This window comes from Mirounga leonina, unplaced genomic scaffold (assembly GCF_011800145.1).
Source record: "Mirounga leonina isolate KUSES-001 unplaced genomic scaffold, KU_Mleo_1.0 Mir_53, whole genome shotgun sequence".
NCBI lineage: Eukaryota > Metazoa > Chordata > Mammalia > Carnivora > Phocidae > Mirounga > Mirounga leonina.
The window spans coordinates 83,932,647-83,946,399 of record NW_023270807.1 but is presented as its reverse complement, the minus strand read 5'-3'; the positions used below and the strand labels follow the sequence as shown (position 1 = coordinate 83,946,399).

At 39.1% G+C, this 13,753-nt stretch overlaps 1 protein-coding gene across 4 annotated transcripts in view; it reads right to left on the bottom strand.

Moving 5' to 3' along the window:
• Positions 1-13,753, bottom strand: part of AKAP7 (A-kinase anchoring protein 7) — a 177,101-nt gene that overhangs the window by 72,353 nt on the left and 90,995 nt on the right. For all 4 annotated transcript variants that reach the window (XM_034990648.1, XM_034990649.1, XM_034990647.1 and 1 more), the window contains one exon: positions 13,373-13,485. In XM_034990648.1, the coding sequence (XP_034846539.1) occupies positions 13,373-13,485 (113 nt within the window). The remainder of the gene's footprint in view (positions 1-13,372; positions 13,486-13,753) is intronic.

Below are 13,753 nucleotides of genomic sequence, written 5' to 3'. Positions count from 1 at the left end.
CCAGTGCTCACTACATCACATGCCCTCCTTAATGCCCATCACCCAGTTACCCCATCCTCCCACCCACCTCCCCTCCAGCAACCCTCAGTTTGTTTCCTATAGTTAAGAGTCTCTTATAGTTTGTCTTCCTCTCTGATTTAGTCTTATTTTATTTTTCCCTCCCTTCCCCATGTTCATCTGTGTTGTTTCCTCAATTCCACATATGAGTGAAATCACATATTTGTCTTTCTCTGATTGACTTATTTTGCTTAGCATAATACCTTCTAGTTCCATCTACATTGTTGCAAATGGTAAGATTTCATTTTTTGATGGCTGAGTAATATTCCTGTGTGTGTGTGTGTGTGTGTGTGTACCACATCTTTTTTTTCCTTTCATCTGTCAATGGACATCTGAGCTCTTTCCATAGTTTGGCTATTGTGGACATTGTTGCTATAACCATTGGGGTGCATGTACCCCTTCGAATCATATGTTTGTATCCTATGGATAAATACCTAGGAGTGCAATTGCTGGATTGTAGGGTAGATCTATTTTTAACTTTCTGAGGAACCTCCATACTGTTTTCAGGAGTGGCTGAGCCAGTTTGCATTCCCACCAACAGTATTCTACCAAACTCTCTTCACTCGCAACTTAATCTTAAATGTTCTCCTCCTTCAGTCAATAGCTTTCCCTTCTAATCAATACTTCCCAACATGAAGTAATGCCAGCAAGCCATTGATGTAAAAACTTCTCAGGGTCTCAACAATCAAACAGGAGAGTAAAAAAAAATATTCAGAAAATCCTAACAATTGTAATTTGTCCTATAACACTGACTTATATACTGCAACATACTTATATTGTGGTTGAATGTGTTCTGAATTTATAGCCTAGAGGTCAAAACCATTCACCTAAATTGGTTAGGTTGTCTATAGACAGAACTTCAGACCTAACTGTAGCCTCAGATATGATCCAAATGAGAGTTAAATACCTAGATAGTGTAGAAGGGGGCCATATATTTGACAAAATAGCTTAACGCATCCAAAAACGTCACTAACTATAGCCTTCTAATGTTAAGCAAGAAAGACCTAGAATGTTTTTGTAGGTCATCACACTTCTATGCATCTAGTACTTGCTTCTTTTCCCACTATCTTATGAATTAATCAATGTCCTTGGTTTTCTTCCCATCAACATTCTTCCTTCCTCCGGCTCCCCCATCATTCTCAGGAGAGTGCTTTCCTTCACTTGCCCAGGCCTATTCTGTGCACACTCCTTAGGACGGAAGCCCCTACCTACCAGAGGAAGGTGTCCCAACCAGGAAATTTGATGAGAAGTGAGTGAAAGAGCAGGAAAGAAATAGTAACACTAAGATGTACATGAGCGTGCCATAGGTTAGGAAATGGAACAAGGTCAAAAGGTGCTCAATGATACAAGCCTTTTCACTTTACTTGGTTGGAAACATTCCCTGAATATCATATTAGATGAAAGAGAGCTTGGTAGAAAAAAAAATAGTTACATATGAAACAGTCACCAAAGATACAACCTGGGAATCATGTGTACCTCTTAAACCAACTTCAAAATTAGTATTTCTCTCCAGGTAGAGCAAGACATGTATCCAATGATTTCGTTTTTTAATATGATACACATTGCTATGCAAAATAAATTTATATATAATATACAATTGGAAATCTTTCTTTTGTCCTCATTTCAAACTTAATCACACTTAATGTAAAATCTCCCTGTGGTATATTCTTGAAATATATAATTACAGGGATTATACAGTTTCCCTAATGGACTCACTGTCAGTATATATCTATGAATATGAGATTACATATTGCTTCAAAAAAAGTACAGAGATAAAGATACCAGACTAACCAGAAATTTTCATACAACTCTCTCTTTTAGAAGTTTTTTAAATTAGGTATCTTTTCAAAATTTCGAGAAGTACTTCTAGACTAATAAAATAAGGCAGTGGGGGGCACCTGGGTGGCTCAGTCATTAAGCGTCTGCCTTTGGCTCAGGTCACGATCCCAGGGTCCTGGGATCGAGTCCCACATCGGGCTCCCTGCTCGGCAGGAAGCCTGCTTCTCCCTCTCCCACTCTCCCTGCTTCTGTTCCTGCTCTTACTATATCTCTCTCTGTCAAATAAATAAATAAAATCTTAAAAAAAAAATAAGGCAGTGGGTTTGGAAGGAAAACAATTTGATGGAAAACTTAACAAGAAGCGAGGGATCTGCATCTTAGGATAACAGTATGCAGAAAAGTACTGGTATATTCTTTGGCTATTCCTGGTCTGTGCCATCACGGTGGGCTGGGCCTCAGGAAAGCCAGACTGGCCACACCTGACACCATCCCCTCCATATCCACCATACCTATCACACATCTACCCCTTTCCATCACACATATCCCTGCCAACAGGGATTACAGTTTTGGCACCTGCCGGTAGGGATATACGTCATAGACAGTTACAACCCGCTGAGACGGATATGTGACATGACTCCATATCCATTCAGTTTATTCCCATGTGACCATTTCTCCCCACACACACTTAATCCCACTGAATTAAGTTCTAGAGATGTTTGTGCTGGAAGTCCAAGAGTACAAAGTTCTCCGTCTACCATCCTCGGATTATCAGGGTAGGTCCGGGAGGGTGAGAAGTAAGAATCCAAGAGGAGCACATCCCGAATGGTGCAATGCGTATGCATAGGGAGGGATGTGGCTGGAGGTGCAGGGCCACCAGAGGGGGTCTCACAGAACATTCTCCCAGGCAATGGCTCAGTAAGATCTCACAGGAGTGCTAGAAACCAAACATGAAATTGCTGTGCAAGGGCGCCTGGGTGGCTCAGTTGGTTAAGCGACTGCCTTCGGCTCAGGTCATGATCCTGGAGTCCCGGGATCGAGTCCCGCATCGGGCTCCCTGCTCGGCAGGGAGTCTGCTTCTCCCTCTGACCCTCCCCCCTCTCATGTGCTTGCTCTCTCTCATTCTCTCTCTCTCAAATAAATAAATAAATAAAATCTTAAAAAAAAAAAAAAAAAAAAAAAGAAATTGCTGTGCAAGAAATGTCCTGGTCCAATAAAGTTCTGTAACGAATTATTATCATCAACTTCAGCTGCGGGGAAGGCAGTAGCTAAAGAAGGAAGTCTTTATACTGGCCATGAGCTTGAGGGCAGTACACAGCCACAGTTGTACTTGGAAGGCCTTAAAGACGGGTCTCCAAATGGTATCAGTTTGGGCAACAATTCAAAATGGTGCCATCACGTAGGTTTAAGAGAAAGAACCCTTACTGCAGGAACTAAGCTGGAGTTCCTGTCGTCACAGTGGCTAGTCCCTTAGGTGACATGAGCAAGTTTTGTTAGGTCTTCAACTACACATAACGGAAGTTTGGCCCTGGCAAAGAGGCCAATAACATTTTTTTCTCTAACTTATTGGAGTAACCAAGAGAAAGAGAACTGAGCCAACTTAGTAATTCAAACTAGTATTACTCTGTTTTTAAGGTACCTCTCCTTGAGAGAATAATATTCTAATGAATGGCCAAAAGTAATGAGCTCATATTTAGGAATAGAAGTATAATTCCAATGTAAACTAGTACAGTTTTGGATTGCAGCCTTAATTTCCCCTCAAATCTAACTGGGGCTCTCAAGAAAAAAATACAGCTTTATCTTCTTTTCTTATGCAATTAATTAAAATTAACAAGAGGTGAATGACCACTCTCCGGTGGTGGAGAAAATCTTATTACCATCCAAATAATACTAGCTGGTTTACTTTTATGTGACTAGTCAAGTGGGTAAGAAATTAGCTACTGTAACTAAATCAACTAAATAATTCTTTATCAACACTGTTTTGGAATAAAGTTTAAGTTTTCTGGATCATGTGTTCTATTTTGCCTTTAACCATAATCAATCCACTGTGGGGCTTGCCAGTTTCATACAAGATCATTATGCTCCATTCTGCCCTTAACTAGGAAAATGGAATTAATAGAGTTTCAAAATGTCTACAAAAGACTTGTTAAGAAATTTTCCCAACACTAATGGTAATAGTTGAGATAGACAGAACATTTATATTTTAAAAGAGTTAAGCCAAACCCATGCAATTCTAATTACCTTGACTCCTTTGTTATTGTATATTTTAATACCAGTTCTAAAACTGTTTCTTTTTTTTAATTATGTTATGTTAATCACCATACATTACATCATTAGTTTTTGATGTAGTGTTCCATGATTGTTTGCATATAACACCCAGTGCTCCATTCAGTATGTGCCCTCTTTAATACCCATCACCAGGCTAACCCATCCCCCCACCCTCCTCCGCTCTTGAACCCTCAGTTTGTTTCTCAGAGTCCATAGTCTCTCATGGTTTGTTTCCCGCTCCAATTTCCCCCCCTTCATTTTTCCCTTCCTGCTATCTTCTTCTTTTTTTTTTTTTTTTAACATATAATGTACTATTTGTTTCAGAGGTACAGGTCTGTCTGTGATTCAACAGTCTTACACAATTCACAGTGCTCCTGAAATTACACTTAAGTCAGAATTTTGTCTGTGAATGCAAATGTTAGAAAATAAGTAAAAATGTCCATTTAATCTGGATGTTTGAAGCAAAAATATCACGTAGGCCTGAATTATCAAGATCAACATTTCCTAAACCATGCTCTGCCAAACACTAGTGCTATAAGACGGTCAATGAAAAAAGGACTTGCTAGTCAAGTACATCTGGGAAATGATGCTGAGGTAGATTAAATGTTTGAAATAGTCACTGCCCCTCCTTGTAGTGTCCCTTCCTACAAGTACATTACACATCCCGCTTTGTTGAATTCAGAAGGGACCATGTGACTTGCTCTGGCCAATAAGATGTGGGCAGGAATGATGTGAATCATTTCTGAGCTTTAAGAATCAGCCTGGGATTTGCCATCTCCCTTTTCCTTCTGCCAAAAGACCAGCATGGTCCTACGTGGAGGCTGCCCAGCCCGGGTCCTCAGTAAAGACAATACGGAGCAGAGCCACACGTGACCCACATCTGTGAGCAAAAAATAAATCTTTGTTGCTGTAAGCCCTTGAGAGTTATGACAAATATTAGCAGTTCAAAATTCCTAGGAAGTGTTCGATAAAGAATCAGATTAACTTTATTTAATGCAACACTGCTAACATTCGCTTGATCACAGAATCCTTGCCTCACGTAAAACCCTGAGAGAGATTCCAAGAGAAAAATTTCAAGACACGCTAATGAAAATACTTGCTTCAAATCTCCATTCCACTTTGCACAGACTTAAAATTAGGTTGACTATGTCATTGCTTCTAGAGTTTTCAAAGTTTTCAAAATCTCTAACAGAATTAGGGTCAACCCGGCATCATTTGCTCCTCTGACATTAGTCAATTCCTAGAATCCTCCCTTAAATAATTCAGCTTTCTGTCTATAATTTCCCATATGTTTCAATTTTAAAGATGTATAAAGTAGTAAATGGTTTCAAATGAATATTCAGTTTACCTGTGTAGGTATCATTTTCAATTGCTAAATAATTGCAAAGTCAGTGTGGGTTTTTTTTTTTTTTCAATATAAGAGAAAGAGACAACACAACAGCATGAAGTTGAAAAATGCATTAGAAACATAAGTGAAGTCACTTGCTATAAATCATGCTCTTTGACACACAGTAGATGACACAACTGACTAATGGCACCTAGAATATCTCAGGAGAAATTAGTATTCCATCTCAGAGCAGATTTCACTGGATTTTTAGTTTTAAAAAGCCATTAAAATGAAAAGAGATGTGTTGCTGTGTTTTGTTTATTTACTGATTTTTAATTAAGAAAAATCCAATTCCACTCTAGCCTTAGATCTAAGTGCACCTGGTCATATGAAGACATTGGAAAACAACTAAAAATCACGAGGAATTAAGTCATTCGGCGTTGGGAGATCCAGGACCCAGTTACTGAAGCCATCTGCTTTACCTTATACGAAGGATATTTTGAGACAAGCTTTTGTCTGGAAGGATAAAGGCTTGTTGATCCCTACAGTGCCCGCTTTCAGGGAGGGGGTGAAGGAAGCGGCAGGGCAGTCTTACAGGCTCCTCTGCTCAAGGCTCCCTCCTAGTCGGCTACAGGGAGGGACGATTGTGAACTTGGGCTCTGCCTCTCAGCTGCCAGCCCTGAGCTCCTTCCCTGCTGAGGGAGGGACTCCCTCCCCTTGGGAAGCTGGTGCTCCCTGAGATTCACCTCCCCGGGTCCCCTTTCACACTTTCTCTACCTCCTTACGGTGGAGTCCTCACCCTCTAGGAATGAGAATTTGCTGATCATTTCTGAGATCTGTCACCTAGGGGCCTGCCCCTCCCTCTATAGTCTTCCCCATCCTGAAGCAGCGTCTCACGAAAGTCCTGCTGGTCCCCAATGCTTCTGGCCATACTTGCACATCATTTGCTTTTTACAGATTTCTCTATCTCCTAGTTTCACTGAAGATGCAGCTTGTGATATTTTCCCTGTTGTCTCTATTGCTCTGTGCGGTTTTCAGGAGCAGAAAGGAAAGATCCAAATCTAAGTTGCCACCATCTTCTTATACTTAAAGATTTTCCTCCTTTCTGCGTATAAGATAACCTATCTGAGGTTTTAAAAAACAAACAAACAAACAAAAAACACCAGAAAAACCTCTATGTGAAGCCAAATTCGCCTATTTGGTCAAAATGCTGACCTTATAGACATTTCAGAATAGCACAGGAGTCAGGGGTCAGTAAGACTACACTCCTTTAACTATGAGTTAGCAAAGGTCAAGAGAAGTTAAGAGATTTGTCCAATGCTAAACAACAAAGCTAAAACAAGAAAACTCATGCTCCTTCAAATTTATCACAGAGACCTCCTTGAGAAGGAACAGTCTTCTATTCCTACACTAAACTAGTATTTCTGAGTTTTGAAATGGCTTATAAAGGCACATTATCATGCAGACCCAGGAAAGTGAGTGGCAGCTAACTTCAGCTAACTTAGATCAGCCCATTTAACAAAATCCTGAGGGGCGCCTGGGTGGCTCAGTCAGTTAAGCATCTGCCTTCAGCTCAGGTCATGGTCCCGGGGTCCTGGGATCGAGTCCCGCATCAGGCTCCCCGCTCAGCGGGGAGTCTGCTTCTCCCTCTACCCCTCCTCCCTGCTTATGATCTCTCTTTCTCAAATAAATAAATAAAACCTTTTAAAAAATTCCTGAGAAAATGTGCTAACTGCTAAAAACAGAAGAGTAAATACTGGTAGGATGTGAGGATTTTGTCTTACAATCTTGGTCCTGTATATTGAATCCCCAAAGAATTCAGGGACTGAGTTTTCCCCCTTAACTATACTGTTAGAACACAACCTTCGTCCATATGCTCTCCTTTTCCACTTCCCATTACCATTTCTACTGATGACTACCCTGTATCCTCCTCCCTACTTCCCCTCAGCCTCATCATCTTAGGCTCCAATAACCACCCCTCCACCCGTGTTTTGGGCATATCAAATCCTGCATTCAAAACAAACCCATCTAAGTGACAGTAATAGCTAACAATTTCAAAGGAGATCATTTCTTTCATTCTAGAGTTCTCTCATTGTCTAACTCTGTGAAAAGCTGATACAAGGAAGTGCCAATTAATAAACTATAGCTTTGATAGTTTAGTGCTACATTAGTAATTTGAAATAGTCACAGATCAGGAACGGTATGGAAAAAGACCAGAGAATAATTAATGCTTAAAAACAACTGATTTATCCATGAAAAGATCACATTTATTTCTTAAGGAGTCCAGATCTGCATTAAGGTATGTGTTTGATTTGAAACTGGTCTTCTTCTGCCACCAAGTGTTAGCACACACTTCTAACCAACCAGTTTTTGCAATGGTTAAATCACAGAAATACAAGGTCACTCGGTGAGAAAAATGTATCTAAAAGAAGGGCAGTATAAAAAGCATGGAGGTGAACAAGTTGCAGAGTAACAATGTAGAACAAATATATTCCAAGAAAACTACACAAAGAACTTTAATTTTAGTTACTATTTCAGACATGCGGGAATTTAATAAGATTCTCTGAGGCTCCATTTATTTAATGAAAGAAACTACAACTCTAAAAGCACAATGATAATCAAACTAGCTTTAAAATATACAGTAACTACTTTCAATATTCTCTTATGCAATATACCCTACTAGAATTTTATGCAACTAAGTATGTGCGAAACACATTGACTAAATGCCTCCTAGTGTTAGAAAAATATATGATGCCAAGAAAAATCTTACATTTCTCAGAATCTAAAGTAGAGAACTCAGTTCTAAGCTTGGGAACCAGAATACCATGCTGTAGCAGAGGAAGATCCCTATCAGGAAATGTGAAGAAGAGTTTCTGTATTTTCAAAATTCTGATCACAATCTATAGAACTTTTGGTTATCCCACTGGGCTTTTGGTTAGTTCTATTAAATGGTATTACCTACAAATAGGAGCCTACCAGAGGATGGCACCCCAGAAGCCCAGGGACTTCTGCAGTCAACACTCAACACCACTGGGAAATCCTCACACTAGATCTTTATGACCATTCCAGTGGTGCTAAACACTCATCCCCTGCACCTGACATCTGTCCACATCTTTTATGTCAAGGAGATGTTTTACCTTCATGAACAGACCAATTATGGCTCCAACTCTGAATTTTTTTTTTTTACACTGGCATGGATAACAGCTTTTTAGACCATAAAAAATAACCAATATATGGCAAAACAAAACAAAACAAAACAAAAAAAACAAAACTGAGGTACTATCACAGAATAATAGGTTACAGCTCCTGTAGATAATAATGAATGGATCATCTTAACTATCTCAGAATTGGCCTATAAAGATCCAGGGCACTTCTCTACCCAGAACACCCCTTTTTACTAATAATTATCATGTCTACCCCGACAACAGAACCACCAGTATCTTAGGAGTACGCCAGTATCTATCCACCCGCTACAAAAAATGATTTCCGGTTGGCCTTCCAGCAGGTCAAACTGAAATACAAAGAGTACACCAACCTCAAAACAGAGCATCTTAGTGGGAGACATCATTAGCTCTTTTCTAGATACTTTCACTATGCATCACCCATCCATACCAGAAACTCAAAGAACACTCCTCAAGATCATGGAAAACCTTCAAGTTTTCTGCATCTTGTGGCTTCCCTTTACCCTTGATTTTCATGAGACATCTAACTTGCCCATCACCATATCTATGATCAGCCCCCTAAGGCTCCACTCTTCCTCAGAACCTAAGCAAGCCCCTAACCAACCAAGAGAGAAATTCTGGGTGTGTCAAGGGGAATCTACTATATTCCAGGTAACATTAAGGTCAGCTGTATTCACTGATTTACCAGTAGAATTAAGGGCTAAAAGAGCAATTGTTGGAACCTATCTTTTACCTCCAAAATTACAAGGAAGCACATTAAGCTGTGTTGAAGACAAACCCAAGGAAACTATCTTTATATAACTTTAATTATGGTTTACATTTTTATGCTATTCCACAGTTCTTATAAGTTATCTATTTTAATAGCTTCTTAAATCATTGATACGATTTGTCGTAATTGACCTAAAAATTCCCTCATTGTAATGGAAGTTATTTCTAATTTTTCCTCTATTATGGATACTGCTTCAGTAAACACCTTTATACATAAAGAGTTTCTTCTTTAGAATTATTTCTTAGTTATAAAATAAATAAGTCCTGGGGATATAGTGTACAACATGGTGGTAATAGTTAAAATAGTATGTTGTAAAAAATATATATACTATATTGTATATTTGAAAGTTACTAAAAGTAGGTCCTAAAAGTTCTCACAACAACAACAAAAAAAAAAGGTAACTATATAAGATGATGGATTTGTTAACTAATCTTATTACGATGATCATTTTGCAATATATTAATATATTAAATCATTATGTTGTACACCTGAAACTTACACCATGTTGTATATCAATTTTATCTCAATAAAAAAATTATTTGTTTAAGATAATCCCAGCAGCATGAACCTCTTAGTTAAAGAATATGAATATTTTAACTTTCTTTATGGGAATTGTTTAATTCACAACTCAAAGGGCCATACCAAGCCACCATTCATAATCTCTGATGGTCCCTCTACCTCAAGCTTATCCTAACAAATATTCCTCTAATACAATGTAGTTGGAAGTATAAATTGGGGCCACTGTTTTAAAAGGCAATTTACGGTGTTTTTGAAAAGCTGAAATATAAAATACCCTTTAACCTTGACACTCCATTTCAAGAAATGGGTTCTTTGAAATATTGGCATGTCTACCCAAAGGAAAATGAACGTGGATGCTTACTGCAGCCCTGTTTGTGCGAGCAAAGAAACAGAAATTAATGTAATTATTCATCAAGGGGAGAATAAATTATGATAAATCAAAATAATGTATATTTATTTCTGTTTTAAAGAAACTATATGCAGGTATTTGCACCTATATACATTTGCAGTGTGTAGGAAAAAGTCAGAAGAATATCCTAGTAGTGGTAACCTGCAGACAGAGAAATATATTGGGGAGAAGGGGGCGGTAGGGTGGTGCTGAAGGAAAAATCGTATGTATCACTCTATAGGTTTGCATCTATTTGGACTGTTTGCAATCACCAAATATTCACCTAATACTTTTATAATTAAAATCACTTTTAAAATAAAGTACTTGAAGGAAGACAAACTTAACACTCCAGTGATAAAAACCTATTGTTTCCCACCTCTCTCTCTCTCTTATTTTGTTATCAATCTAAACAACACTGAACACTAGCAATACATTCCACTACTGATCTTATCAATGTCCACTCCCTTACAAATGAGTGAACCTGAATAAAAGCCCAATAGAGAATTAGCGCTGAGAAAGGAGGATAGTTGGAAAGCTAAAAAGTTAAGAAGAAAGAGACTGAAGAAACACATATTTTCAAATAATCTGTATTCCAAACCAAAAAGCATAATAAAAATGCACTTTTATGCATGATACCTTTTCATACTGGCTTTAACTTTTACACTGGAATAAGTGCATAAAGAAAATGTTGGCTATTTATTTAAACCTGCAGGTCTCTGAATAGTCTACTCTACAGAGAATCTGGATCAGAATCATCAGTAGCACTGATCAAACATCAAAAGTCACGATCTTTAGGTACAACTCCAGATCTGAAGCTAGAGGGTGGAAATCTGCAGCTTCGGCGTTGACACATGAATCCCAAAGTTTAAAATATACTTTCTTAAGCATTCAGAAATACTGGACATCAGAGTGGTACATAGGAATGGAGTCATTCTATTATTGAAAAGAGAAATTTCTCATTTGGCTTTCTGAAAGGCAGTGAGGTCATACTTTATTTTCTAAAGATTAGGCTTTCTAATCTAAACAAAATACAACCTGATTTAGATTTTTTTTTAAAGATTTTATTTATTTATTTGACAGAGAGAGACACAGCGAGAGAGGAAACGCAAGCAGGGGGAGTGGGAGAGGGAGAAGCAGGCTTCCCGCTGAGCAGGGAGCCCAACGCGGGGCTCGATCCCGGGACCCTGGGATCATGACCTGAGCCGAAGGCACATGCTTAATGACTGAGCCACCAGGCACCCCTGATTTAGATTTTATATACTATTCAGGCAGGGACTGTTTCTATTTTGATAATAACTCTGGGCCCAGCAGCCCATGTCTGGCACGTATTAAGCATGCAGTAAATATTTGTTGAATTAATATGGCTTGGGCCAGGGAGCTCCTCACGTGATGACAGAAATTAATCTGGATGAACTGGACGTGGCCAGTGGGAGAGAAGAATCTGGACCTGGGAAAGGGATAAGATGGATTGCACACAGGGCTCTGTCAGGGAAGAATGGGCCACTTCACATTTGTAAGTCTCGTATCCCTGCTCTACAAAATAAGGGAGCAGATTCTGGGAAATTAACTGCCAAGAAATCATTTAAATTTAGTCTGAAATGTTAAAATTCAGATTCTAGAGTAGTTTAAACACTCCTGTGATAAATGTCCTTGTGTACTCTCAAGTAAAAGTTAATACCATACAGACAGAGAAACACTTTGAAATGTGGATATTACCTTCACCACTGATTTGTCATTCTGTGATTAAGTGTGAAATCACTGGGAAGAGGACAATCCATTTGAAAGCAAAACAAGAAAGATAACAAGTAAAGAAGTAAACGGTCAGTCTGCAAGTCTTGTCAGCTGTTATTCCAAATTTCAAAATCTATTATTTACACAAATTATTTTTACCTAAATATTCAGGAATGGTACCTGATTTAGTTATTATTGAATGTGGGGCATAGTTATCAAAAGAAAAAAAAAACCATGCAACATATCTTTTTGAAAAGGTATTCACAATAGTTTGCACAACCACAGGATGGCCAATCACCCAAACACATGTTTTAAAAGATCAAAAAGACTTTCTGTGCACAGAGACATTAAACACAATAGGTACCCAATTTAGAAAAGAATCTACTTACTAATAAACATGGCCTTCATTTATAGAGCTGCAAATCAGTCTTAACTGCAGCAAGGGGTCATGGAGAGCAGGAACAAATATTAATCTGCATGCCTATCTCCAAAACTCTGGTGTATTAGAGCAGGTCAGCAGATGGCTAAATTTGCATGAGAAGCTCCCTAGGCCGAAACAGGAAAAACAATGAAGGGTGCCCTTAGGATTCTAGGAGAAAAGCTCACGAATCAGAAGAAAACCAAAAGTTACTTCAAACTGCGGGAGGAGGGGGTGGCCTGGGAAGGCCGAAAGTCACCCTGAGATTGGGGAGGTCAAGAGACACATCTCTCAGTTCATGTCACTTCTGCCCATCCTCAGGGAGAAGTACATTCAAGTAACGAGGGGATCGGGGTTCCTCAATTACCCTCTTGCCCAGTCCATGGAACACCTGTTCCAAGCCCTCAGTGGAGACAACTGCTAAAAGCACAAGGTTGTCTTCTGGAAATCTTGAAAGAGCTGGGTAAAGGGGGGTAAAGAAGCTTGTCCCACCATGAAGAACCCAGTTCCAGTGAGCAGCACCAGGGTATGCAGGCCAGAGGAGGAAGCTTGGAGGGCAGCAGGCTGCAAACAACCAGAAGCAAAGAAAGCAGTAAAACGGGACCCTGGCACTGCCTCGATGCTCTTCAAGGGATGAAGTGGATGTGGCATGAGAAGCAGCATCAGGAAATGTTGGTCCGAATATGCAGCTAAATGTTGGCAGAGGATGCGGTAGAAGAGCCCCAGTGGCAAAGGAGGGCACAGCTGGAAGAGCCTGCATGGAGTCTCACGAGCCAACTCAGCATCCCTGGGAGTGGAAAACAAACTGACTTGGAATCCCAGGACCCAGAGTGGTAGGGCGTCAAGAACCACTACAAATGTCACTCATGCCCCGAGCATGCTTAGTAAGGCTGGTGTAGCTGGTAACACAAGGCTTACAATCAAAATGTTCACTCACCTTCTTCCGGAGCCATGGTGCTTTGGACAATTTCATAAAAGTCAAGTGAGGCTTAAAACTCCTGTTTTCTCCTGCCAAAATGCCCTTTTCTTGAAATGTCCTTTTTGCAGCCTCTAAAGAAAATAAAAACACAAAAATGCTACTGTAACACATGGCTATCTTTTATTATAAAAATGGCAATTCAAAAAGTAACAAATTATTTTATAATGAAGAATACTTTATATACCTGTATGAGATATTATTTTCTAAAAAAAGAATAAAACCACAATGTGTAGGACAACACATTATTAAATCTGCAGAGATTTCAAACTTTAAGCATACAAAAGCAACAATTTGAAAAGGAAACATTTAATAAATGAAATAAGCATTTATCTGATATGA